The sequence below is a fragment of the Parambassis ranga genome, chromosome 20 (genome assembly GCF_900634625.1).
Source record: "Parambassis ranga chromosome 20, fParRan2.1, whole genome shotgun sequence".
Lineage (NCBI taxonomy): Eukaryota > Metazoa > Chordata > Actinopteri > Ambassidae > Parambassis > Parambassis ranga.
The window spans coordinates 4,461,098-4,487,654 of NC_041040.1; the positions used below are offsets into that span (position 1 = coordinate 4,461,098).

A 26,557-nucleotide genomic window follows, 5' to 3' on the forward strand; every position below is an offset into this window, starting at 1 on the left:
TTCATGTCAGTGGACAGAGAGGAGAGAGAGAGACAGAGAGGAGACAGAACAGACTGATGGGGTCAGAGGATGAGGATGAAGATCAAGGTGAAGATGAAGATGAGGATGAAGATCAGGATGAGGATGCGGTTGAAGATGAGGATGAAGATGCTTAATGGCTGCGTGGTTTAAACGTCCCTCTGACGTCATCACGTCCTGCTCCTCTGACAGAACACTGATGTGACGCAGTCAGCCGGAGCAGTCTGGACATGTTTCATGCTTCATGGCGCCCCCTGCAGTCAGCAGGGCTGATCACTGCATGCAGTCACTTCAAATGTAGTTCAATGTGTGAGTAATCCAAGTATTCAGAGTACTCAGACTGAGTAATGTAACGGAGTCCATTACAGATTACTTTTTGAAGCGTTCTTCCCCACACTGGCTGTGTTGATGGCTGGGAGAGCTTTATCCACTGAGGCTCCAGAACACTGAGGTCACCAGGGAGATCGATCAGAACGCTGCTGTGATCGATCGCCTCTTTATTGATGATGCTGCACCTGGTGTGTGGCTTCCTGCAGTCACAATAAACACACAACATCAACACAAGCTCACAGCTCTCCAAAGGGAAGATGAATAAATATGAACATGTCTCCTGTTGCTGCTGTTGAACCATCAACCTGTGTTCAACCTGCCGAACATGATCAATCATCACGAACATGTCCCCCTCCCCCCCCCCTCCCTCTCTCTCCCCCTCTCTCTCTCTCTCCTCCTCCCTTCCTCTCTCTCTCTCCCCCTCTCCCTCTCTCCTCTCCCTCTCTCTCCCTCACTCCTCCCCCTCCCTCCCTCTCTCCCTCTCTCTCTCTCTCCCTCTCCCCCCCCCCTCTCTCTCTCCCTCTCCCTCTCCCCCCCCCCCTCCCTCTCTCTCCCCCTCTCTCTCTCTCTCCCTCCCCCCCCTCTCTCCCTCCCCCTCTCCCTCCCTCTCTCTCCCTCTCTCCCCCCCTCTCTCCCTCCCTCTCCCTCCCTCTCTCTCTCCCTCTCTCCCCCCCTCTCTCCCTCCCTCTCCCTCTCCCTCTCTCTCTCTCCCTCTCTCCCCCTCTCTCTCCCTCTCTCCCTCTCTCTCTCTGTACACACACTGTCACATCAAAGAGGAGCAGCGATCAGCGGTCACGTGACTCTGCCGATACACTGTCCATATATCGATCCTTGTAACTCTGGTCATGAGGGCGCTGCTGCTCCGAACCTGTGGTCCAAACTCAGCCTGTGAGCGCTGTACAGTGGGCGGAGCTCCTTCTTCCTGGAACTACACAACATGGAGGAAGAATCGAAACTGAAAGTGACTTTGTTCAGTCTCCATTTTGAGTGAAGAGCAGCGGACAGAGAGCTGAAGGCGGAAGCTGGGTGAGTTTAAACTTCATGTTTCTTAGAGCTGTTGTTGTTGTTGTTCTTGTTGTTGTTTGTCAGCGTGAGCGTGGACAGCAGACTGCTCGTGTTGTGTGTGTGTCTGTGTGTCTCGTTGTGTGTTTCTGTGTGTGTCAGTAAGTGCGCAGTCCAGGCCTCCTGTGTGAGTCCAGGCCTCGAAGCCTCAGGACCCTTCAGACGGGTTCAGGCCGTTTACACACAGCAGGTGTTTAGAAACACGACGTTTGCTTCGTTTTCTAAAATAACATCGTTCACAGCATAGATTGAAAAGTGTCTGTTCACATTAACCCTTTTAAACCCGCTAAGAGCCTGGGCAGCGGGTGGAGGGAGGAGGAGGAGTGTGAGCAGTGTGTCAGTGATCAGTGTCCGTCTGTCCCTGTGTGTGGAGACAGCTTCATAATCAGCAGGAGAAAAGTTCACAGACTGTGGGGGGGAGACGCTCACAGTGACGTCACTGCGCTGACACTGAGGCAGATGTTCAGACGCTCTGTGTTCTGATTGGTCGATAGGTCTGCAGACAGCTGCAGGAGCAGAGCCTTTGACTCTGATGGTTTGTGCTGAGGACGAGAACTGATCAACAGGTTATTGATCGACTTCCTCTGTGTTTAAACACCGCCCTGCAGCAAACACTCATGGGTAATGTAGTCACTGCACTGACACAGACCTGTTTTCATCTGTTTGATTGAACAAAGGTTCAGCCTGGCTGCACATGGATGTGACTCATGTTTCCATGTAGTGAAGGTGAAGTGACAAACTTCCTGAGCAACAAATAAACTGTCAGAAAAACCTTCTTATTGACACAGAGAAGCTTCTCAGTGATTCAACACATGCAGTAAAGTCATGTAAAAGCAGCCAGCACAGGAACAGTGGCGTTCACTTCACAAGGGTGAATATAAATGAACCCTTTAAACAAGCAGCTTTACAGAGGAGCAGAGGTTCAGCTCCCTCTGATATTTGGAGTGTTTCCAGCAGCCTGAAGTAACAGCTGAGTGATGTTCAGCCTGTTATTAATAAACATGTCAGACTTATTCATGCAGAGCTAAATGAAGCAGATTTAAGGTGATCGACTAGACCAGGAGAGTCTCAGTGATCTGCACCAGACCTGACAGAACACAGGCTCTGCCTCCAGTCTGTCTGTACAGGAAGTCTAAGTGAGGGGCGTCACAGATGTAGGTGGAAGAATGGCGCCATCTGTGGTGCAAATAAGGCACTGCATGGACCAGCTGACCTCTCACTGCCCTTAATCAGCACAGTGGCACTTACACATGGATGAATGACAGACCACAAACCTGAGCCTTTATAACGCCGACCTTTACAAGAACCTGTGAGGAATATGGCACCATATAGATAAACATTCTTTAACCATCTGACCCTGGAAGCAGCAACAGTGGATTTGAAGTCTGAAGCTTTTAACCCTCTGTTCTCTCTTTTACTACTTGTGATCTGTGAATGTAGAGTTTTATTTTTCAGGATGAGATTAAAGTTAATGGAGCGGATCACCTTATAACTTCTGGGGGTGTGAAGCTTGGAGGACAAGGATTCATGAGTCTTCAGAGACCCTCAGCTTTAGACAGTAAAATACGACCTAGAAGAGACAAATCACCAGTCCCAGTCCACCAATGGTTAAAACCTTTTCACAGCATTGAGTGTGGGGGTAATAGTTGCATTTTGGAGGATGTTTTTAGTTATTACCAAACCGAGCTGTGTCACTGCAGTCTGTACTGGAATGTTCTCAGACCCAGAGCCTGAACCCCCTGAAGACCAACAGGGTCAGGAAGAGACCTTGAACAGGACCCGACTCATAAGGAGAACCTTCCTGCTGAACATCTGCATGAGAACATGTTCAGTCCTCTGATCTCTCTTTAAATGTGAGCTCTGAAACCTGGATCAGCTGAACCCAGTTCCTCTGTTTGTCTTTCACAGGTTAGAAACCAGCTCAGTGCAGAGAGTGATCCTGGTTCAGGCCTGAGACTGACTGAAGATGGATGGTGGTGTGGAGGAAGAGGAGGGCAGAGCAGGACCACCAGGATCCATCTGTGAGTCTTTGAGGAGTGACTGGTCCAAAGATTATCCTCCAGACTTCAGTGCTGAACCTGGACCCTTCAATCCAAGGTAAGAGCCCTGCTGCTGCCTCCACATGTGGATCAGTGAGGGCTGGGAGCTGAGGCTTGTTAGAAAGCCACACTGTGACTGTTTGTTGAGCTGAGTTTCATTGGAAGTTTCATATGTCCAATGTTCTTGAATGCATCATAGTGGTCCTGACGCTGTTGAAGGCATCACACCTGCTGAAGAAACTCTGTGCTGTGATGTTTCTCCAGAGGGAGATTGTAGTTTCTTTCTCACTGAGTATCTCCCTGGTTATTGCTGTGTGTAGATGCCAGAAGGTGAGATGAATGATGTTCTAACCAGCCGGAGTTTGTAGCTAATATCATGTATTGTTTAGTTAAGCATTAGTTCATCATGGGACGTTCAGGAGGTGCAGCTGTGAGCTCCTCCCCGCCTCACAGCAGCTGCAGTCAGAGCAGAGAGGAGACCCACAGCACCCAGCATCCAGTCGTCCCGCCATGGCTTACAGAGCGGGATGTAAACAGCATATTTAAATGGCACAAATAAGAATAATGCTGACACCAGTAACGTTAGCTTAGCCTAGCGCAGTCAGTGGAGTTCAGTGTATCCAACTAGCATGTCACAAGTAATGGTGAACAAAACACACGCTCTCTAACTGCTGATAGGACTGTGCTCACCTGTCTGTACACACACCTGTCTGTGTGTGTGTGTCTGTGAGTACACCTGTCTGTCTGTGTGTGTGTGTGAGTACACCTGTCTGTGTGTGTATGTGTGTGTGTGTGAGTACACCTGTCTGTGTGTGTCTGTGTGTGTGTGTGAGTACACCTGTCTGTGTATATGTGTGAGTACACCTGTCTGTGTGTCTGTGAGTACACCGGGCCTCTGTGCACAGACAGCAGCATGAGGTGTAAACCTGCATGAAGACAGAAAGCAGTAAAGACAGTAAAGCATGTACAGAAATGACATGCCTCCATGCACATAAAACAAACAACATGAAGCTATTCAGTTTGTTTAGTAATAGAACAAGGTGTTGTCTGTTCTGTAGGAAAGGTAACCTTCAATGATTCTGCTATGATCTGGCACCTTATGTAAAATAAGATAAAACTGACTTGACCTAATTAATGTTATGTTGGTAAGCTAACTAGCTAAGACGCACAATCCGTGAGCCTCGTGTGAGGGGATTTGTTTGCGTTTTATGATTCATGGGACATATTTGAGTGCTGAATATATGTATTATGAGTTCTACTTTGTTGTTATTACAGACCACAGTCAATAAATCAGCCATGAACAGGACATCTGCATCCTTGGTTCTTTAACGGGAACTCAGCCACAGCTTGCCACTCTGAACCAGTTAAACTCCCAGAGACAACACAAACTCCTTTTAAGGCTTCAACATAAAATCTCTCATTTCTTCACATGAAACCTGATTTATTATTATTTGAATCCGTTTTTATTCTCCTTCATAAAAACAAACTGCTCTTCACAAAGGTTTCTTTCTAAACAGGTTTCGTCTGATTCTGTTTGGATTGATCTTCTTAGGTTTTACTCTGACTTTGGAAAGTTTGTGTTTGCAGACACAGAGGACCAGGATCCACCTGTGAGTCCATGAAGAGTGGACATTCCAGATTTGAACCTCCAGACTTCAGTGCTGAACCTGGACCCTTCAATCCAGAGTAAGAGACCTGCTGCTGACTCCTGTATGTGTCTCATGTGAATCTCTTCTGTCCCTGATGTTACAGAGGTTCAGTCAGAGTTTAAAGAAGAAGACTGTTATTGGACCATCTGATCATCAGATGATCAGTCCTTCATGTGTTCAGAGAGACTTCACTGATTGATCCATGTGAACAGAAACATTTGTGTTTGCAGATACAGAGGACCAGGATCCATCTGTGAGTCCATGAAGAGTGGCCATTCCAGATTTGACCCTCCGGACTTCAGTGCTGAACCTGGACCCTTCAATCCAAAGTAAGAGAGTTTCTATAGTGTCCTGATGGATGGTGATGATGTCACTGGTGCAGTTTGTCTTCATTCATGTCCACATGATGACCCTGATGAACTCAAAGTATTCAGACCTCATTTAGAATCTTATCTGGTCTCAGCTGCACAGAGAGACTTTCACTGTGGACTCTGTGTGTTCACAGAAACCTGCAGGAAGATCTCAGTGGTTAAAGACAGCAGCTCATTCATGTTCATGACTTCCTGTTTCTCTGAGAGCGTCTGAGCTGCTCAACACTTTCTGATGTTCTTATAACAACCAGAAATAATTTTACTGATGAAGACATGTCTCCACAGAAAGAGGAAGAGGAGCGACATCTGTGAGGACGAGCAACTGCCAAGATCAAGACGAAGACAAGGACAGAGTAAGACTGGACATGTGTCTGCTGAGGGACTCTTTTCTGAAACTGGACTTGTGGTTGTGTTGTGTTGTACAGACATGACAGATGTCTCATTGTGGTCCTTGTCTTTCAGCAGATGTTGGTCTGCAGCAGGTTTTAGAGGAACATAAGGTCAGTCTGAGGAGGAGATGTGAACATGTGACTGAAGGAACTGATGAAACAGGAAGTGGAACCCTCCTAAACAGGGTCTACACTGAGCTCTACATCACAGAGGGACAGAGCGAAGAGGTCCAGACGCAACATGAGGTCAGGCAGCTGGAGACAGCTTCCAAGAAGAAGACCCTCCATGAGACTCCAATCAGGTGCCAGGACATCTTCAAAGCCTCAGCTGACCAACAGACAGCCATCAGAGTGGTTCTGACGAACGGCGTCGCTGGCGTTGGAAAAACCTTCTCAGTGCAGAAGTTCAGTCTGGACTGGGCCGAGGGCTCAGAGAACCAAGATGTCAGTGTGGTGGTTCTGCTTTCCTTCAGGGAGCTGAACTTGATCAGAGATGAGCAGCACAGTCTTCTGACGCTGCTCCATGTCTTCCATCCAACATTACAGAAGGTCACAGCAGAGCAGCTCGCTGTCTGTAAACCTTTGTTCATCTTTGACGGCCTGGATGAAAGCAGACTTTCTCTGGACTTCAGCAGCAGTCAGCGGCTGTCTGATGTCACACAGAAGTCATCGGTCCACGTGCTGCTCACAAACCTCATCCAGGGGAACCTGCTTCCCTCGGCTCTGGTCTGGATAACTTCCCGCCCGGCAGCAGCCAATCAGATCCCTCCTGCATGTGTGGACAGGCTGACAGAAGTACGAGGCTTCACTGACGCCCAGAAGGAGGAGTACTTCAGGAGGAGGTTCAGTGATGAAGAGCTGTCCAGCAGAATCCTCTCCCACATCCAGAACTCCAGGAGCCTCCACATCATGTGTGCAGTCCCAGTCTTCTGCTGGATCACTGCTACAGTTCTGGAGCACATGTTGACTACAGAGCAGAGAGGAGAGCTGCCCAAGACCCTGACTGACATGTACTCACACTTCCTGCTGGTCCAGACCATCAGGAAGAAGCACAAGTACCATGAGGGACATGAGACCAGTCCTCAGGAGCTGACGGAGGCTGACAGGGAAGTTCTTCTGCAGCTGGGGAGGCTGGCCTTTGAACATCTGGAGAAAGGAAACATCATGTTCTACCAAGAAGACCTGGAGCAGTGTGGTCTGGATGTCACAGAGGCCTCGGTGTTCTCAGGAGTTTGTACACAGATCTTCAAAAGAGAGAGTGTGATCTTCCAGAAAACAGTCTACTGCTTTGTTCATCTGAGCATTCAGGAGTTTCTGGCTGCAGTCTACATGTTCCACTGTTACACTAACAGGAACATCGAGCTGCTGAGAGGGTTCCTGGGAGAAGACTACTGGAGCTCATCTCTAGATAAAGACGAGGAATACTATTATGATAAAGACAGCGGTGCCTACAAGGATCTGCTGGATTCTGATAAAGAGAAGAATACTAACTCTGAGGATGCTGATGATCGTGACATGAAGGAATATGGCATGACTATTCAATATGATGAGTTTTCACTGGACAAATTCCTTGAGAGAGTCATGTTAAAATCCCTCGAAAGTAAAAATGGACACCTGGACCTGTTTGTACGCTTCCTTCATGGCCTCTCTCTGCAGTCCAACCAGAGGCTCTTAGGAGACCTGCTGGGTCAGACAGAGACCAGCCCAGGAACCATCCAGACAGTCATCAACAACCTGAAGGAGATTAACACTGATGAAATCTCTCCTGACAGAAGCATCAACATCTTCCACTGTCTGATGGAGATGAAGGACCTCTCAGTCCATCAGGAGATCCAAGAGTTCCTGCAGTCAGAGACCAGATCAGAGAAGAGACTCTCTGAGATCCACTGTTCAGCTCTGGCCTACATGCTGCAGATGTCAGAGGAGGTTCTGGAGGAGCTGGACCTGAAGAAGTACAACACAACAGACCAGGGACGACTGAGACTGATTCCAGCTGTGAGGAACTGCAGGAAGGCTCGGTGAGTCCAGATGTGAGGATGATTGTGAATCAGTGTAGATTAGTGGTTCAGGTCTTCACAGAGCCACACTATGGTTCTTCAGAGGTCCAAGTGTTCATTGGAACATGTCAGCTGTGTTTTTGTCTCAGATGTTCTTCAGCTGTGAAAACGTGGATTTTTCAGCTGTTTCTGTTTAAAGCTGTTAAATGAATGAAGAAGTTTTCTTGTTGTTTCTAATCATTGTTCCATTTGACAGATGTTCTTCTGTTTGTGTGTTTCTATACAAATCTGATCATTGTTGACATCAGTGTGTAACTGTAGCTGCAGCAGCCGCTCAGTAAGAACACTCAGAATGTGTCTCTGATGAAGACGTCCTCATGGTGACTCTGTGGACTCAGACGTGGGTCAGATCTCACTGACAGACTATGGACAGCATGGAGGCCTGAATGGAACTCCATGTTCTCTGCTTTCATCAGCAGATTACAGCACAGGTTAACAGTCTGATGAGGATTATTGTTTCATGTCAAACACAGTCAGATCAGATGAGCTGAGGCACTGATGTGCAGAGCAACATGTCCAACAGGACGTGTCCAGCTGTCTTCAGATGAAGTCCATATAAAGTGTCCTCTTTCATAATAACATGTTTTCTGATGTTTCTGTCATCACAGACTTTCTGGCTGTAGACTCTCAGAGACTCACTGTGAAGTCGTGGCCTCAGCTCTGAAGTCCAACCCCTCCCATCTGACAGAACTGGACCTGAGCTGGAACCATCTAGAGGATTCAGGAGTGGAGCAGCTGTGTTCTGGACTGCAGAGTCCTCACTGCAGGCTGCAGACTCTGAGGTCAGTTCTCTGTTATTATTTATGATCAGGTTTATGAAGAATGGAGGTCCCGTTTGTCTCAGACTGCACAGAGCACCTGTCAGGACTGACAGACAGAACAGGGAGCACAGACAGTTTAAATGAAGGAGCATCATGGTCCTTCTTATCAGCAGGTGTCTCCTCAGTCCTCGGTGGTCTGATGACAGATCAGCTCCAGTCTGGTGTTCACAGGTTCATTAAAGAGTCGTTGGTGTCAGGGATCATTTTTTCTGTCTGTGAAGAAATCTGCTGAGAATCTGACTCCAATGTTAACAGATAAAGAACAAAGCCCTCAGTCTGCTTCTGTGGATGGACCACTTGTAGATGTTCAGTAATCTATAAGTACAATCAAAGGTTCTATAGAAACAGACATGAACATGTTTGTCTATGAAAGGACTGGATGACCTCCAACGTTTCACTGTTAGACTCAGACCAAACTGAGCTCATTGTTTTTGGCCCAAACATCTCAGATCTAGATTATCTGATAACATTCTCTCTCTGGAGACTTTGTCCTCCAGTCCGACTGTGAGGAACCTCAGAGTTCTCTTTGATCAGGACATGTGGTTTATCCCTCATATGAAACAGGTCTCTCAGACCGCCTTCTTCCACCTCTGTAATATCACTAAGATCAGGAGCATCCTCTCTCAGAGTGATGCTGAAAACCTCCTCCAGGCTTTTGTTACTTCTAGACTGGACTACTGCAGCTGACTATTGTCAGGATGTCCACATCACTGCATGAACAGCTGCAGCTGATCCAGAAGCAGCAGCTAGAGTTCTGACAGGAAGCAGCCAAAGGATCATATCTCTGCTGTTCTAGCTTCTCTTCACTGGCTCCCAGTGGACTCAAGAATAAACTTCAAGATCCCTCTCCTTACCTACAAGGCTCTTCATGGACTAGCTCCATAAACTCTGCAGGACCTGATAGAACTGTATGTTCCTAACAGAACAGTCAGATCTCAGATCTTTACTTGTAGTTCCTAGGATTCATCACAGTAGAATGTAGACAAGCCTTTAGCTGTCAGGCAGCTCAGCTGTGGAAGCAGCTTCCAGTTTGGGTTCAAACATGAATGATTAATCTATCAATCAATGAAAGAGGTTTTCACAAACATCATAAGAACATGGAGGACATCATTGAAATCAATGAATAATGAATGATTGAAATTAATAAAGGATAAGAGGATTGACAGAATAATCTGAGATTATAGAATTTATTCTGATGTTTAAAATGGTGTAAATGTCTTCATCGTCTCCATTTCTGCCTCCTCTTCCTCAGCTGTTGAGGTTTCTGTCATTCAGCTTCTTCTTCTAGCCTCCATTTATTCTGTCTGTGACACTTTCTGCTGAAAACTGTCAGACAAAGATAACTGTCCATGTAAGAAGCTCTCTGATTGGCTGGAATGAAATGATGAACAGTTTGTGCTCCAACATGTGTGATCTGATATTGATCCTGTAATGACTGACTGACTGAGGTCAGCAGCAGGTTATTGATCTGTGTTGACATGAACAGGTGTGAATGTTGCTGACATGTTGATGAGGACACACACATGTAGATCTGATCATTGAAACTGATCACATCTGATTGATTATCAATCATTTCATCTGTTATTCTTTATTCAGATTGGGGGACTGCAATCTGTCAGAGATCAGCTGTGCTTCTCTGGCCTCAGCTCTGAAGTCCAACCCCTCCCATCTGACACATCTGGACCTGAGTGAGAACATCAACCTGCAGGATTCAGGAGTGAAGCAGCTGTGTGGTTTTCTGCAGAGTCCAGATTGCAGACTGCAGACTCTGAGGTCAGTTCTCTGTCTGATACTGTTGTAAAACTCACAGAGCTTCCATCCATAAAGCTTTGGTCCATATTGTAATACAGTAATATGAATCTTCTTATGCTGCATATGAATGAGTGTGTCGTACATGTTAGTGTACATACAGTTCAGATTATGTGTTGTTCTTCAAGGATCATGTAACCAGTCGTTTCTGCTCCTTCCAGTCAGTGAATGTCTTTTGTTATTGTGCTCACTCACTTCCTCTGGTTTACATGTCAGAGATAGTTTCTGTGCCCTGGAGCTGAGGCCTCCAAAGGCTGCACACATGACAGGAAAGAGAGCTGAACTTTACTTCCTGTCCAGTTGGGTTGGGCCGTATTAAGGTATTAAGGCAGGGGTGTCCAAACTACGTCCCCGCGGTCGGATTTTCTATGGCCCGCGGCTTCTATCTTAAAATGTGTTATTTTTGGCCCGCCAGCCAAACAGAGTAAATCATACAAAATCAACAGGCATTTCTTGTTTTTGTTTTTAACTCATTGTGTAATGTTTGCATGATTCTCCGAGCAGAACATTGTCTCTCTCTGTCTGCATCATGGTGCGTCACGCGGGGCTGCAGGGCTTGGTTGTTGGTTCCAGCTACGCAGAGGGCTCCGAAGGTGCAAAACACCGGTTCAGCACTTCAACACAATTCACTACGAGACTAAACATGCTTCTGCATACAACCTGCTATCAGAGAGCGTCTGTACAAGTGAAGTTCTCCAAAACTAGGAGCCCCTCTGTGACATGGTCAAAAAGAAATAAATTGTGGCCACGAATTATGTATAACGTGCGCACGTTATATTGTTATTATTAGTTGTAGTATAGTAGCCCTATTAGAATTCATGGACGGGGTGCATGGGAGCGTGCTGCCCGGCCAGAGAGCAACCTCCCCGTGCAGCATTGAGCGTCCCTCTCTGGGGAATGTGCCGGAGTACTGGGGGGCTTACAGAAGTTAAAGCAACATGATGGAGAGGGAGGGGGACGCTCATTGCTCCCTGCTGCACGGGGAGGCTGCATCCTGACCTCGGGCCTTTTTACCGGCGGCTGGATAAAAGCAACTCTCCAGAAATGCGAACATTTGTAAACCATGAATTTAGTTTGTGTCGTGTGAGCAGACTGTCTGTGATAAACTGTGATGTTTTACTGGAGCAGCAGAGCAGTCCGTCTTTGCTTGTTAACGTTCTCTGTTATTAAACTGTCAGCTGTACAGAGACGCGGCACTTCTCTCAAAAAGACTCCATCATTCAGTACGCATCTGTCGTAAGGCACGTCATCACGTTTTTACGTCTCGTTGCCATGCACTGCAAACCTGTGTAAACATTAAATTACAGACCCTTTGAGATCAGCACTAAATGACTCCCACCTGGTCTACCTGACATTTTACTGATGTCTGCTGCTCCTAAACCAGACCTGCACATATGATCAGATCTCACCTTCACAGTAGAGTCAATAACTTGTTGCTCTGTTATCACAACCACACAGTTTCTGAATGTTTTAAATTTATGCTGTAAATTCAGATAACATTTTCTGATCTGTTCATCTGAATGCTAAGATGTTATTTTGTTTGCTGTGTAAGATGTAACATATTACAAAACAGCATACACAGTTTTTATTGTTTAAAATAATGACATCATGGACTGCTGGCCCTCGGAGAGTTTCGCATTATCGAATCTGGCCCTCCCCGAAAAAAGTTTGGCCACCCCTGCATTAAGGTATACCAGCGGGGCACACAGGTAGTGATGGTATCATTTTTAATACGAGAGAGAGAGAGAGTTTATAATGCACTTTACCTGCAGTGAATTGTAGGCTACAGCAGCTGTTTTGATGGGGCTCTGTGCAGACACCCCCCTCTCTATGCAGGCACAGTGGAGACGGGACCAGGCAAGCACTCAGGAAGATTTAGCTGAAACCGCCCGACCCTACTGTCCAACATGATCCTGCTTCATGCACTCAGACACAGAGTCCCCTGTTAGCCAGAGCTAAGACTGGTTTCTGTTCTTGACCTAAATCCAGTCTAGTTTAGTAAGATCCCCATTAACTGCTGCCAAAGCAGTAACTCTTCTTCCTGGGCTCTGTAGACTTCAAAAAGTATTCTTAACATAAAACAATACGTTATATAGACAAAATGGAGTGCACACATTCCTACATGACAGTACAGCAACGTACTAAAAACTAAAACAGTGAAACAGCAGCTCTACATTATTCCTTATCACAGTTACAGTTATGCTACTATAGGGTTCATAAGTTCCATAGTTTTTCCCTTCAACCATTCAACAGTCTGCTGTAAAGTATTTTTGTCATTTTTGTAATAACAGTGTTTCTAATAAAGTTAATAACAGAATAATGAATCCTACCGTTTCCACTTAGCCAAACTAGCTGGTATTCAGTTCTCTAACACTAGTCCTGAAAGGGCAGCTTAAAACTACACCAGCTGCTTTATTTGAGCAACTTGCACTTTGCTTCAGTTCATTTCAGTTGTACTTGACCAAATGATTGAACAATAATCTAAATGTGATCAAACTAATGATTCTACTGGTGTTCTCATCACTGGATTTGGAATACATTTTCTACAGTGCTTGACACCTCCAGACTCAATAATGTTTGATTTATATGACTATTCCAATTCAACAAACTGTCACCAGTCACACCGAGTAGCTTTACCTCAGTGACCTGTTCTATTACAGCACCCCCCAGTCAGACCCAACACAGGTGGATCTTTACCAGAGACCTGGATCCCAACACCATACATTTACTTTTCCCTGCATTAGTCACCATTTTATGTCCCTCATCCAATTTTCAATTTGTCTCAGTTCGACTTGTAAAATATTACTAAGTTCAACAGGGGTTTGTGTGGACGTATAAATAGAATCATCCTAAATTCCTAAATTCAGTCTGTTACAGAAACTGTAAAAAATGTCCTCTGATAGCTGTTAAAGTCAGTTAACCTTAAAGGCTGTTTGGACACAATAATGTTCATCTGATCATTGAAACTCATCTGATTGATTATCAATCATTTCATCTGTTATTCTTTATTCAGATTGGGGGGCTGCAGTCTGTCAGAGATCAGCTGTGCTTCTCTGGCCTCAGCTCTGAAGTCCAACCCCTCCCACCTGACACATCTGGACCTGGGCTGGAACAATCTACAGGATTCAGGAGTGAAGCAGCTGTGTGGTTTTCTGCAGAGTCCAGATTGCAGACTGCAGACTCTGGGGTCAGTTCTCTGTCTGATACTGTTGTAAAACTCACAGAGCTTCCATCCATAAAGCTTTGGTCCATATTGTAATACAGTAATATGAATCTTCTTATGCTGCATATGAATGAGTGTGTCGTACATGTTAGTGTACATACAGTTCAGATTATGTGTTGTTCTTCAAGGATCATGTAACCAGTCGTTTCTGCTCCTTCCAGTCAGTGAATGTCTTTTGTTATTGTGCTCACTCACTTCCTCTGGTTTACATGTCAGAGATAGTTTCTGTGCCCTGGAGCTGAGGCCTCCAAAGGCTGCACACATGACAGGAAAGAGAGCTGAACTTTACTTCCTGTCCAGTAGGGTTGGGTGGTATTAAGGTATTAAGGTATTAAGGTATTAAGGTATACCGGCGGGGCACACAGGTAGCGACAGTATCATTTTTAATACCATTAATAAAAAAGTGCAATCCACTTATATAAAAAATAGGATCAAATATTAAACATATTTTATTTGATGCCTTGTGTGGTTGAATCTACAGTTTTTCTTCAGTAGTATAATGTATTTTACTTTTGGAGACATTTGATAAAGTTCATGAACATGACGTGAGAGAGAGAGAGAGAGAGAGAGAGAGAGAGAAAGAGCTATGAGGAAGACAGTGAACACAGATATTAACTGACAAAGATGGCTACCTGTTCCAGGCAGTTTATAATGCACTTTACCTGCAGTGAATTGTAGGCTACAGCAGCTGTTTTGATGGAGCTCTGTGCAGACACCCCCCCTCTCTATGCAGGCACAGTGGAGACGGGACCAGGCAAGCACTCAGGAAGATTTAGCTGAAACCGCCCGACCCTACTGTCCAACATGATCCTGCTTCATGCACTCAGACACAGAGTCCCCTGTTAGCCAGAGCTAAGACTGGTTTCTGTTCTTGACCTAAATCCAGTCTAGTTTAGTAAGATCCCCATTAACTGCTGCCAAAGCAGTAGCTCTTCTTCCTGGGGTCTGTAGACTTCAAAACAGTGTTCTTATAACATACTGGTGTTCTCATCACTGGATTTGGAATACATTTTCTACAGTGCTTGACACCTCCAGACTCAATAATGTTTGATTTATATGACTATTCCAATTCAACAAACTGTCACCAGTCACACTGAGTAGCTTTACCTCAGTGACCTGTTCTATTACAGCACCCCCCAGTCAGACCCAACACAGGTGGATCTTTACCAGAGACCTGGATCCCAACACCATACATTTACTTTTCCCTGCATTAGTCACCATTTTATGTCCCTCATCCAATTTTCAATTCGTCTCAGTTCGACTTGTAAAATATTACTAAGTTCAACAGGGGTTTGTGTGGACGTATAAATAGAATCATCCTAAATTCCTAAATTCAGTCTGTTACAGAAACTGTAGAAAATGTCCTCTGATAGCTGTTAAAGTCAGTTAACCTTAAAGGCTGTTTGGACACAATAATGTTCATCTGATCATTGAAACTCATCTGATTGATTATCAATCATTTCATCTGTTATTCTTTATTCAGATTGGAGGGCTGCGGTCTGTCAGAGATCAGCTGTGCTTCTCTGGCCTCAGCTCTGAAGTCCAACCCCTCCCATCTGACACATCTGGACCTGACCTACAACCATCTGCGGTATTCAGGAGTGGAGCAGCTGTGTGGTTTTCTGCAGAGTCCAGATTGCAGACTGCAGACTCTGAGGTCAGTTCTCTGTCTGATACTGTTATATGTCTAATTTAAATCCTCACAGAGCTTCTGTTCATAAAGCTGTAAATGTACTTTTGTTCATGTTTTTGGTGCTCCTGTTTTAAATGTACTCTGCTGTTATAAAAACAAGTGTTTGTTAATATGTAGAAAACGTCCTCTGTTAAAGTCAGTTAACCTTAAAGGCTGTTTGGACACAATAATGTTCATCTGATCATTGAAACTCATCTGATTGATTATCAATCATTTCATCTGTTATTCTTTATTCAGATTGGAGAACTGCAGTCTGTCAGAGATCAGCTGTGCTTCTCTGGCCTCAGCTCTGAAGTCCAACCCCTCCCATCTGACAGAGCTGGAGCTGAGAGGAAACAACCTGCAGCTTTCAGGAGTGAAGCAGCTGCTGGATCTTGAGCAGAGTCCAGACTGCAGGCTGCAGACTGTGAGGTCAGTAGAGGGGTGGAGTCAGTCTGTGCTGCTTTCAGCTGTTTTGTACTAAACACAGTCAGTATCACAGATCCAGTGTTTCCTGTGAAGCTGCTGCCTTCTGATTGGCTGCTTCCCTCAGTGATGCTGTGAGAATGGTGACCTCCATGTCTCTCTGTCAGAGACAGATGAGACGTCCATCAGCACACAGAGACTCTGTCTTTAAATGGGACAGCAGGACGTCCTCAGTAAAGTCTGTGTTGATGACTCAGCAGTCTGTCTCCACTGAGAGTGAAACCTGCAGAGGACACAGACTTGATGCTAAAAGTCTGCAGCTCTGTGAGCTCGGAGCTCAGTGTGTTCACTCCAACACGTTAACATGAGAGCTGGAAGGAAGCAGCTGCTGCACTGCTGCTCTGAACAGGACTGAAGTCCTGCTGCTCTGAACAGGACTGAAGTCCTGCTGCTCTTTATACTGGATGATGCTGCTGATGGAGGGAGTCTCTGTCAACACTCACTCACCTCCACACTCATTCTCTCTACAGGTTATGAAGAGGACGGAGTGTGTCCTGATAATCCACACAGGGAGATCATCATCCTCATCATCATCATCATCATCATCATCATCATCCTCCTCCTCCTCCTCCTCAGATGGTCTCTGGCAGCAGTCAGACTGTGTCTCAGTAAAGGTGGAGCTCTCTCTGCTCCGTCAGTCTGACAGCTCGTCTTCACTGAACTGCTTCACTTAAAGGTGGATGTTTCTCCCTGAAGAGCAGCTGCAGAGTCCGTCCACGTTGAAGAGACGTTCAGAACTTGAAGGAGGTCTTCAGGTGTCTTCTGCTCTGACCCTGCTTCCATCTTGAACTCTGTCAGTCTGTCATGGTGGTTCTCTCAGGGTCTCTTTGGGTTTGGACTCATTTGATCAGCTGCTGGTTCTATCTATCTATTGATTGATCATGAAGCTAACATCTGTGATCAGTTCAATAAATCCTGAAAATGAACAATTTATCAACATTTCTGACAGAAACTGTAAATGACCCCAAAGTAATATGTACATGATTACAGGCATTTAAAGCTTTTATTTTGATATTTCCTGCTGAGCCAGACCTTTATTTTGATAGAACTGACAGCATAAAGGGTTAAAAAGAACCAGACCAGGAGTAAAGCCTCAGTCCAAGGGGCCATCAAGGTGTGTTGTGTGTCACAGTGTAGAGGATGTGTTGTGTTGAGCTGCACTCTGAGTAAGGTGTTGAAGAATGTGGCTGATGTTTAATGTGACACATGGTTTAGTTGTTGACTTTGTGCTCATGTAACACTTGTGTCACTGGAAAGAAGTGACTAGCTGTAGATAAGCCGGCAGTTTACTTAACAACAAATATTAAGCAGGTTAATATAGTAATAAAAAAAATCAATAAATGTATCAATAAATATCAATGAATATCTACAGTACAGTATTACAGTGTAAAATAAACAAACAGTATCAAATGTCCTGTTGGTTTGGTCCTTCTTATTTAAATGCTGGTTTGTTCTGGTTTTGTCTGTTTATCTCAGACCGGTCTTTAATATTCTGCAGAGCTAATGGTAGAAACAGTTACTTTAATTCTCAGCTAGTTATCTCTGTTTGTTCCGTTTTTCTTGGAGTTACCTGCTCCCTAAAGAAAAGAGTTAAGTGTTCAGGTTAGTTCTGTGGGATCTTTTCACCTTTAACTCTTACTTAGGCAGCAAGGTAAGTACAGTGAGGTCAATATAATTTGATCACTTAAGGTCAAAACATTTGAATATTTGGTACAGAAGCCTTTGTTAACAGTTACAGAGGTCCAGTGGTTCCTGTAGTTCTTCACCAGGTTTGCACACAGGAGGGATTCTGGTCCACTCCTCCACACAGATCTTCAATAGATCTGTCAGGTTTCTGGGCTGTCGCTGAGCAGCACAGAGTGTGAGCTCCCTCCAAAGATTTTCTGTTGGGTTTAGGTCTGGAGACTGGCTAGGCCGCTCCAGAACCTCGATATGCTTCTTACAGAGCCTCTCCTTGGTTGTCCTGGCTGTGTGCTTTGGGTCATTGTCATGTTGGAAGACCCAGCCTCGACCCACCCTCAATGCTCTGACTGAGGGAACAGACAGGCCTGGACATGTGCTGGTTTAAGCAGGGGAACCTTCAGTGATGCATGATTTCAACCATGACGTCTCAGAGTATCTCTCTCTCTTTGGCTCTTTGGTTTTGCCCATGTTGCTACGACTTTGGCTGATTGTGGGGTGCACAGGTGTCTTTATGACGGCTAACGAGCTCAAACAGGTGCTACTGATTTAGAATGATGAGCAGAGTGTAGCTGGACTATTTAAACGCACAATAACAGGTCTTTGAGGGTCAGAAATCTGGCTGATCAGCAAGTGATCAAAGACTTATTAGACACAGTAATTTACAAATAAATTGTTAAAAAATCATACGAAGTGATTTCCGGTTTTTATTTTTCTGTCTCTCACAGTGGAAATGCACCTGTGCTGAAAGTTCTAGACTCCTCCATGATTTCTAAGTAGGAGAACTTATCGACCTCACTGCATGTAGGTACCCTTTAACATTTAACAATAATACATTAACCCTGTCACATACATTTACCTATTCACACCTCAATAACTCGGTAATCATTTCAGTTGGTGGATCCCCTTCCACTTTGGTCTGTCAAATGTCTCAGTTCAGTATGACTCGGGTCATAGAACTCAGGTCAGCTGGTTCTGCTCAGACCCTCACAGGGATCCGTTTGCAGTGTTTCAGTCCTCACAGGTTATCCTTCCTTGGTTTTGATGAATGTGGCTGATGTTTAATGTGACACATGGTTTAGTTGTTGACTTTGTGCTCAGCTCTGACTTTGGTTCATGTCCTGTGAGGAATCATTAAAAGTCTGTAAACCATCAGTTCTGGCTGACGTCTTTGGACCGGATGCTGCAGAAACACTGACAGAGTCTGAACTGTAGAACCATCAGCTGTGTTCACGTCCACACACGTTGCAGCGCTGCAGCATGTTTGTGTTGTTGTGTGTCTCTTTGTGTCCACTGCTGTGCTCTGACTGTGGGGCTGCAGACGGAGCAGAGACTCACATCAGCTGCTCCCATCATGGTCTGAATGTGGACAAACTGTCTCCAGGCTGTCCTCCTCTTCCAGCTGGATGCTCCTTCCACACCTCCTCTGTTGTGTTGTTGTTGTTGTTGTGGGCTGGTTGTTTGTGTTGTGTAGCAGTGAGCCTCCAGTCTAAGTGTGTAAAGTCACATGAAGGCTTGTTGGACAGACACACGTCTTCATGCTTTGTCTTTGTGGGTATATATATTCAGATCTTAATTTTTTACAGTTTCACATCTTGTTTCTTCAGGTTCAAATCTTTTTTCACTTTCGCCTCTCCTTTTTTCACCTTTGAGGTTTTGGGACATGGGTGTGGACTGCTGAGTGACAGCATGACAATGATGCTGAGGCCTTAGCTCGGCCATGGTGCCTTCAGGGAACATCGGACCTGTGGTCAGTTAAACTCAACACCCGCTATCTATCGTATTGACGTGACCGGCTGCAAAACACTGACACCAGGCAAAGTTGTAGACAGTGTCGCATCAAAAGGGAGAATATTAATAATTTGTGGAAGCGATGAGACGCTAAACACATCATGCAGGCCTCCTGGTGGACCCTGTAAGGATCGGCTGGCTGTCACTCTCTTCCTGATCTGTGCACCAGAGAAGTAATAAGCGTCAGTGCTGAGTTACAGCGAGAATAAATACATAACATCATCAAACATGGCAATTACTGCAGGTTAGATTTGCTAAAACCAACAAGGGCAGCGATGCTACACAGCCAGTTAGCATTAGCACAGCCAGTTAGCACTGAATCTTTATTATGAGTCTTCAGTGCATTTCCTCTGGTGTTTACAGAGCAGTCTGCTCCCTGCAGATATTCAGCTACCTCACATCACCAGACACCTGCTCTACTTCAGTCTGAACACCAATCATATGTAAGACCTGTTCAAGGACGGTAAAGCTCTGTTTATTGACAATATATAAATTTTGGTCATAAGATCACAGAGCTGTGGAGAGAATATCACAATTACACAATGTACAGTAATTACAGCAAGACATAAAGAGAGCAGCAGTAAACTGAACAATGACAACAGCAGCAGGTCAATGACAGAAGACGCTGTTTCCTGCTTCCACAATCGCCCGCCCCCCTAAACCCCGCTCGTGCTCCCCCTCTTTGTCCATATTTGGAGTTTTGGCGGACGTGACGCTGCCAACATGGCGGCGGTCATCATGTCTCGGAACCTCCCACGAGCCTCAAAACGGCTCTTCAGAGACAAACGGGTGACGTCACGGAAGCTCTGTCCATAGTTTTTACTGTCAATGAATAAAACCTGGAAAAAAATCACAGCACACAGGTTCCACAGGGCGGCGCTGCAGAGCTGAGAGTTGTTTTACTTCCTCTGACATCACGTCGTCCTGTTCATGCTTCTGCAACAGTTCATGTGAAGGTCAGCACTGCAGGCTCTGACCAGCAGGGGGCAGACAACCTTCCTGTGTGAGTGTCCAAACCAAACTGAGAGGACACAGAGAGACAGAGCAGTCCTATCTCACCAACTCTGCAGCGTGTCCACGGTCTGCTGTGCCTTTGTAGACTGAGGAACAGCGCCCACTGCTGGACGCCTTTTAAACTGAACAGGGAAACATGAAAAAAGAACTTTGTTCCAGAAACTCCTCCTGATTGAATCAGAGTGGAGCATCAAGGTGGAGCAGGAGCAACCAGCTGATGGAGCTGCAGAGTCTGAAGACTCACATCACAAACTGACACACCTGCATTTAATAACAGTCACAGCCGGACGCTCTGTGGACAGGAAGTCATGTGACGTCATGACCTGCAGTTCTGTGTGTGGAACAAAGATCTGTTGAAAACAGCTGTTACCTTTTTGAGCCTCCATCTCAACACCAGGCAGATGACCGCTGATACACAGATGGCTGCAACCATAATAACCCCAGTCAGTCTGTTAGTGTGTCCCTGAACGCCTCATGGTGCATTTGATGTCATGTCATTTGTTCTACCTGTATTCCTCTCTGTCCTCACAAAGGTGTTTGTGGTGATGGTCTCCTCGTCATCAGTGAGCTCACAGGTGTATAGTCCCTCCTGATTGGAGGATAAGTGCTGCAGGGTGAGGCTGCCTGACTCTGACACACTCTTCACATGCTGCCTCCACTCCTCTGAGACCGTGTGCTTGGTCTCAGTCCTGGTCTTGGTCAGGATGGTCTGACTGTGGTTGAATCTCCAGATGAGGTCGTGCAGAGAAATGTCTGAAGCAGAGCAGCTGATTGTTGTTTCAGAGTCTGAACCACTGATGGAGGCTGAAACACAGAAACACACAGAGGTTAAAGGGTTAATAATGTCTGTCCAGACTGAGTTTCTAACAGTTGTCTCTAACAGACCAGATTTAATCAGAGCTCTGCTGCTGTTCCTGCGTGTGGTGACGGTGCAGCTGTAGGTCAGATCAGTGGGACTGTCTGGACCAAACCTCAACCCCCCTCACCCCAAAAGTACAAGAACATGTTGGATGGTGTGAGTGATACTTACTGAGACACACTGTCTGAAGCTGCACAAGGACTCAGCATTAACACCCTCATGTCCATGTCCAGCCCCAGTGTTGGCCTCCTAAGCCAGGGATTGTGGGTTCGAGTCCCATCTGGGGTGTTTCTCAGCAGAGCCTGCTGGGCCCATAACCCAGAGGTCGATGGATCAGAACCATCCTCTGCTAGAAACAAACACAGTATCTTTGAAGCAATGAGTTCTTCAGCTTTTTACTCTTCATCGCTTCATCTGCCACCATCACTGTGACAGAGAGGACATCACACTGCTGAGTCAGCACTGTGTGTGGAGCAAGGAAGAAGAGGAGTGAAGGAGGGATGAAGGAGAAGAAGGGGGAGAGAAACACAGTAAATTATCTCTCATACTTCTACACAGACCGCAGGTGAGTGAGTTTAACTCTTTGAGGATGATGAACAAAAACCCTGATCCCTTCTCTCTTACTGAGATCCATCCCCTCAGACCAGGCTGCCATTCTTCCTCTGTCAGTTTACTCTATTTATGTGGTGGAAAAGTTGAGCGGTGTTGTTTTGTTTGAGTTTTCTTCCCTGCAGGCCGGAACCAGTCTGAGTGACATCCAGCTGAAGGCGCTCTACCAGGTGCAGAGCCTGAGGAGGCTGAGGACCTGCTCAGGAACAAACCAGGCGCGGTGTGGGACCAGGGTGGAGGCTGCTCCTCCTTTTTGGGGACACTAGCACAAGTAAAGGAAACGCAGCAATAAAGCTGGTCGGAGAACATGCAAAGCCCTGAATGAAGCTTTTTATTCCAACAGCAGGGGGCGCTGCTGCTACATCAGCCTGACCTGATCATGTGTTTATATACAAACATCATATTTATGTTACTTTTAAACCAGCGTTTATCTAATATTATATGTTTGCTATTTTAGTTAATCCATGCTCTAAATGTATTCAGCCTGTTACAAAATGCAGAGAGAACCAAAAAGGTGAAACATGAACTTAGAACACCTCAAAACAAGAAGTGTATAAACAGTCAGTGCAGCAGTGTTCAAGGGTTTGTTCTGAATGAAGCAACGAAAAGGAAAAAACGGTTAAAACACACATGAACACATTCTTTGATCATATTTAATGTAGTAAAATAACAACAGCAGTAATATCAGTGAAATGTTTCTTTATTTGTTCTCTTCCTGCCCGTTTCACCTGATCGTGGATCAATAACCAATGATTTATGAATCTTTTTATTATTTATTTGATCTCCGTTGTCTTTTAAGTCCCGGAAGTTGTGCGTATTGATTGGATGACGTCATCACGTCGCCGCGTCTGTGCCGCTCTGATGCTAATTCGTCATTAGCATCCGCTGCTCCACCTCCCTCACAGGAGCTGCGGCCTTCAGTCCGTGCAGACAGGTGAGGACATGAACCGCGGGAGCTCCACAGGGTTCGTGGGACGTTTGGACTCAGAATGATTCGGTCCAAACTCCAAACAGAAGCTGAAACTCTGCTTTAAGGTCAGTGATGGCTTGATTGCGAGCTACGTTAGCCGCTAACGCTAATCGACGCTGCTTAATTGTTGTCAGGTGTGTTAGCTTGTTAGGCCAGTTTGAACCAGTGCTGTGCATGGTGGCCTGGTTCTGACTTTTGTACCATAACGTTGTGTTAATTAAGTTTTTAAACTTAAAGCTAACATAAATTAACCAGCTGAGGTTTCTGTGAGCCTCATGACCCGGTCCAAACTTTAAAGAGAAGCTCTCTCAGATCAGTTAATACTTTGATTGCGAGCAACGTTAGCAGCTAATGCTAGTCGGAATTGCTTAATTGTTGTCAGGTGTGTTAGCTTGTTAGGCTAGTGTGCCACATGGTGCCATGTTTCTGACTCTTGTACTGTTATAATGTAAATTCTTTTAATTAAATTAGATTGAGCATTAAAACAGCTGAGCATCTACACTGTGGTTAATGAAGTTTTGTGGTTATATATAATACATACATATTTATAATACTATATTCTTATTTGGCGTCATGTCCTGTTGATGCACTCCCTCATCTAGACCAGGTCCAATCATAGATTGTGCTGCAGGGGTAAACAAATGCACAACAGTTTTTTTATTTGTGAAACCTTTATTGTGATGATGTAAAACCACTGATGGGTTCATATTGGACCAAACTGGCTCCTTCAAAGCACTGTGTGTGTTTTCCTATAGAAGTCTCTGACATGGTCATGTTCTGACTTTGAAGGTGTTTTAAAGGGAGCTTCACTGCTTGGTTCTCCTCATGCATTATCCATCGTGTCACTAATGATTGAGGATCTAAAATGTACAAAGCTTTGAATGTTGTGGAGTTAAACTGTGCTGCTCTTTCACAGGAGCTGTGCTCTGATGGTGCCGGAGCTTCAGTTGTGCGACAGTTGTCACGTTGGTGTCTTCCAAAGTGGAGCTGGCAGCGTCTCTGCTGCACAAAGTAAGAAGCACTGACGTATGTTGAACTAGCAGGAAGAAGCTTTGGTTTCCACCAGCTTCACATCTTAACAGGCTTTTCTCTCCACCACAGGTGAGGGGGGGCGATGAGACGCCGGAGCTCCACGGTGTGTGTGGGACGTTTGGACCCGGCAGGATGAGTCGGTCCAAACTCCAGAGGGAAGCAGAGGCTCTCACATAACGGTCAGTGAAGCCCTAAATGCAACCTTTGTTAGCAGCTAATGCTAATGAATGTTTCTGTTCATGGATTACTGCTGATGGAGGATGTTAGGAGGAAAGCCTCAGAAATATGTATTTTATTTTCATAACAGGTTGAATTAGGTCATAAGTTATAATTCTGAGACAAGTCAGACTTGGGATTATGTTACAGAGACTAACATGTGTTTATGAAACAGCCCCCTTTAGCAGCAGGTTAGCTTAATGCTAATGTCAGATGAGACTCCTGCAGCTGCTCTGGTTAGAAGAAAGAACATTTTATGAACCACTCCAATGATGTGATTAATATTTAGGAGATTTGCTTAGTTTTAAAAAGGTTGATCTAAATCCAACAAGTCATATATGAAATGTTCTTGACCTTATAATGGTCTTTCACACACGTTAAGTATTGCTCTGCATTGAAAGGTTGAAGGTTCATTTAATCATCTGGTTGATGAGTGTTTAATATGTGTAGGTATTAAAGCTTGTTTTTATGTTGTTTTTTTAGTCTGATCTACAAGCAAACACATCAACAAACGGTAAGATGGTAATGTTTTCTATTTGACTCTTGGGTTTTTCCTGGCCGCTGAGCCAAACCTTTCATTTCCAACAACTTTCCTCTGACTCTCTCTAATTTACAGTGTTGATGTTTTAAAATGTGAATGAAGTCATCCATGATGTGTCCATTAATGTTTCAGTTAGGTTGGTAGTAGTTTAAATATTAAATAGTTAATCCTTTACGTCGACCAAGTTAAAGTTCATTTCTGTGACCTGAAGAGGAGCCCTGCCTTCATCAAGTCCAGCGTGGTCACCAGTGGTTGCGTCGAATAGGTTCAGTGTAGGTGTGCGTTCATCTTCAAACTGTAAGTACCTTGTCTTATCTGTGCTCTTTGGCCCGTGTGCCACTCGCTCTGTCTTCTCTCTTCCTCACCCTCTCCCGTTATGGTAGGGTTTTAGTCTTGCGCAAAGAAATGTTCATTTCAATCTGCAAAAGGTGTTTAAGATCTTTTAGGTCTTAAAGGCCTTTAATCAGATGTTGGCCTTTGATGTGTTGCTATGTTGATGTGTTATGGGCCCATTTCACAGAGCAGGTGTAGTGGAACCTGAGTATGTTGAGCCTGAAGTGATGGACCTACCTGAGTGGTAGTTGAATAACTGCTGAGTCTCCTCACCCCGCTTCTCTGGTCTTGCCAGAGTCCACCTGTAAATGCAGTTTCCTGAACCTTCTCAGTGAAGTGGGCCTCTGGTCTCTGTCCTCCTCAGCCTGTCGTGGCCTCTGTGCCTGTTTCCCACTGTCTTTTCTTGCTTTGCTGCTCTCACACACTCACACCTTGTAAAGTTATCTTTGAAAGCACCATGTTGTGTAGTTTGAATTTCTGGCACATGAGAACTAAACTACCCAAACTGGTTGTCATTGATAGCTCCACAAGACCCCCCCCCCTTCTTTTTGCACACACATCCACATTAACCCATCCATTGCCACACACAGCTTTCAGTGCTGGTTTTCATGTGTTCCTCCTAGGGAAGTCTACAGAAGGTAAGACCATTTTCATTGTGCTGGTTTTTACAGGGCTGCCGTGTCGGCCACATGTCTGTTACTCTGCCCAACGTGTCATTAGCCCAGTGACTGTGCACCTGACCAATTTGAAAGAATTTTCAACTTTGACAAATTTGAATTTCACACGACGAATTTGATGGAGACTGTCGCTCCGCTGGCCTGGGAACGCCGCCGAGGGGGGAAGTCTGGGTGTCCCTGCTTAGACCGCTGCCCCCGTGACCCGGCCCCGGATCAGTGGTTGGAAGATGGATCGATGGAATCAATTTGATGCGATATTTCATTTTGAACATTTCTCAACCATTTTGAGTGGCAGTGAAGGCATGAAGAAGGCTCCTACAAGAAGACTGGCACAGATCAGCTGGATCCAGAAGCAGCCTGAAGCCTCCATCCTTCAGCTCATCGACAGAATGACTTGAACAGGACAAACTGTTAGATCTGTTGTAAGAGTTCAATGATCTGTAACATCAGCAAATGTCTGTACATTTAAATGTAACATGTATGAAATGTTGCTGCACCTGTTTGTAGAATGCATGAGTGTGATCAGGAGGTTTTAATGTAAGAGTGACTGTAGAAAACATTAGGACATGTTGAAGTAACTGTATCTACACCAGGAATGTTTTTAATTCTGCAACATGTTCTACGATGTCCTCACTGCTTTGCTGTCATTGCATGTTCATGTTTGTCTCTGTTGTCTCTGTGTATGTCTGTCTTATCGTCACTCCTTGTTTTAAATGTTTAAATTAACTTTCTTACCCTGTTTTGATCATTCTGGGACCTTAAAATGAAAACTTTTGCTCCCCAGTGTCACAGACCTGTAAAAGGACTGCTGACTTGATAGATTATGATTTGATATCCTTAAAGGTCTTTTAGTCTAAACTAAATTTGAACATAAACAAAATGGCTGATGATAGCACTAGGAAGTAGGAG

At 45.1% G+C, this 26,557-nt stretch overlaps 1 protein-coding gene across 15 annotated transcripts in view; it reads left to right on the plus strand.

The window, feature by feature from the left end:
• LOC114453318 (NLR family CARD domain-containing protein 3-like) overlaps positions 1-26,557 on the plus strand; it is a 444,189-nt gene that overhangs the window by 62,503 nt on the left and 355,129 nt on the right. For 5 of the 15 annotated variants that reach the window (XM_028433155.1, XM_028433151.1, XM_028433147.1 and 2 more), the window contains 3 exons: positions 5,037-5,135; positions 5,329-5,427; positions 5,755-5,822. The exons of 4 other annotated variants lie outside the window; for them this stretch is intronic. In XM_028433155.1, the coding sequence (XP_028288956.1) occupies positions 5,037-5,135; positions 5,329-5,427; positions 5,755-5,822 (266 nt within the window). Of the gene's footprint in view, positions 1-1,114; positions 1,375-3,318; positions 3,508-5,036; positions 5,136-5,328; positions 5,428-5,754; positions 5,823-5,931; positions 7,877-8,163; positions 8,186-26,557 lie in introns of those variants that run through there. 6 more of the 15 variants (XM_028433181.1, XM_028433182.1, XM_028433153.1 and 3 more) reach the window with 6 other exon arrangements.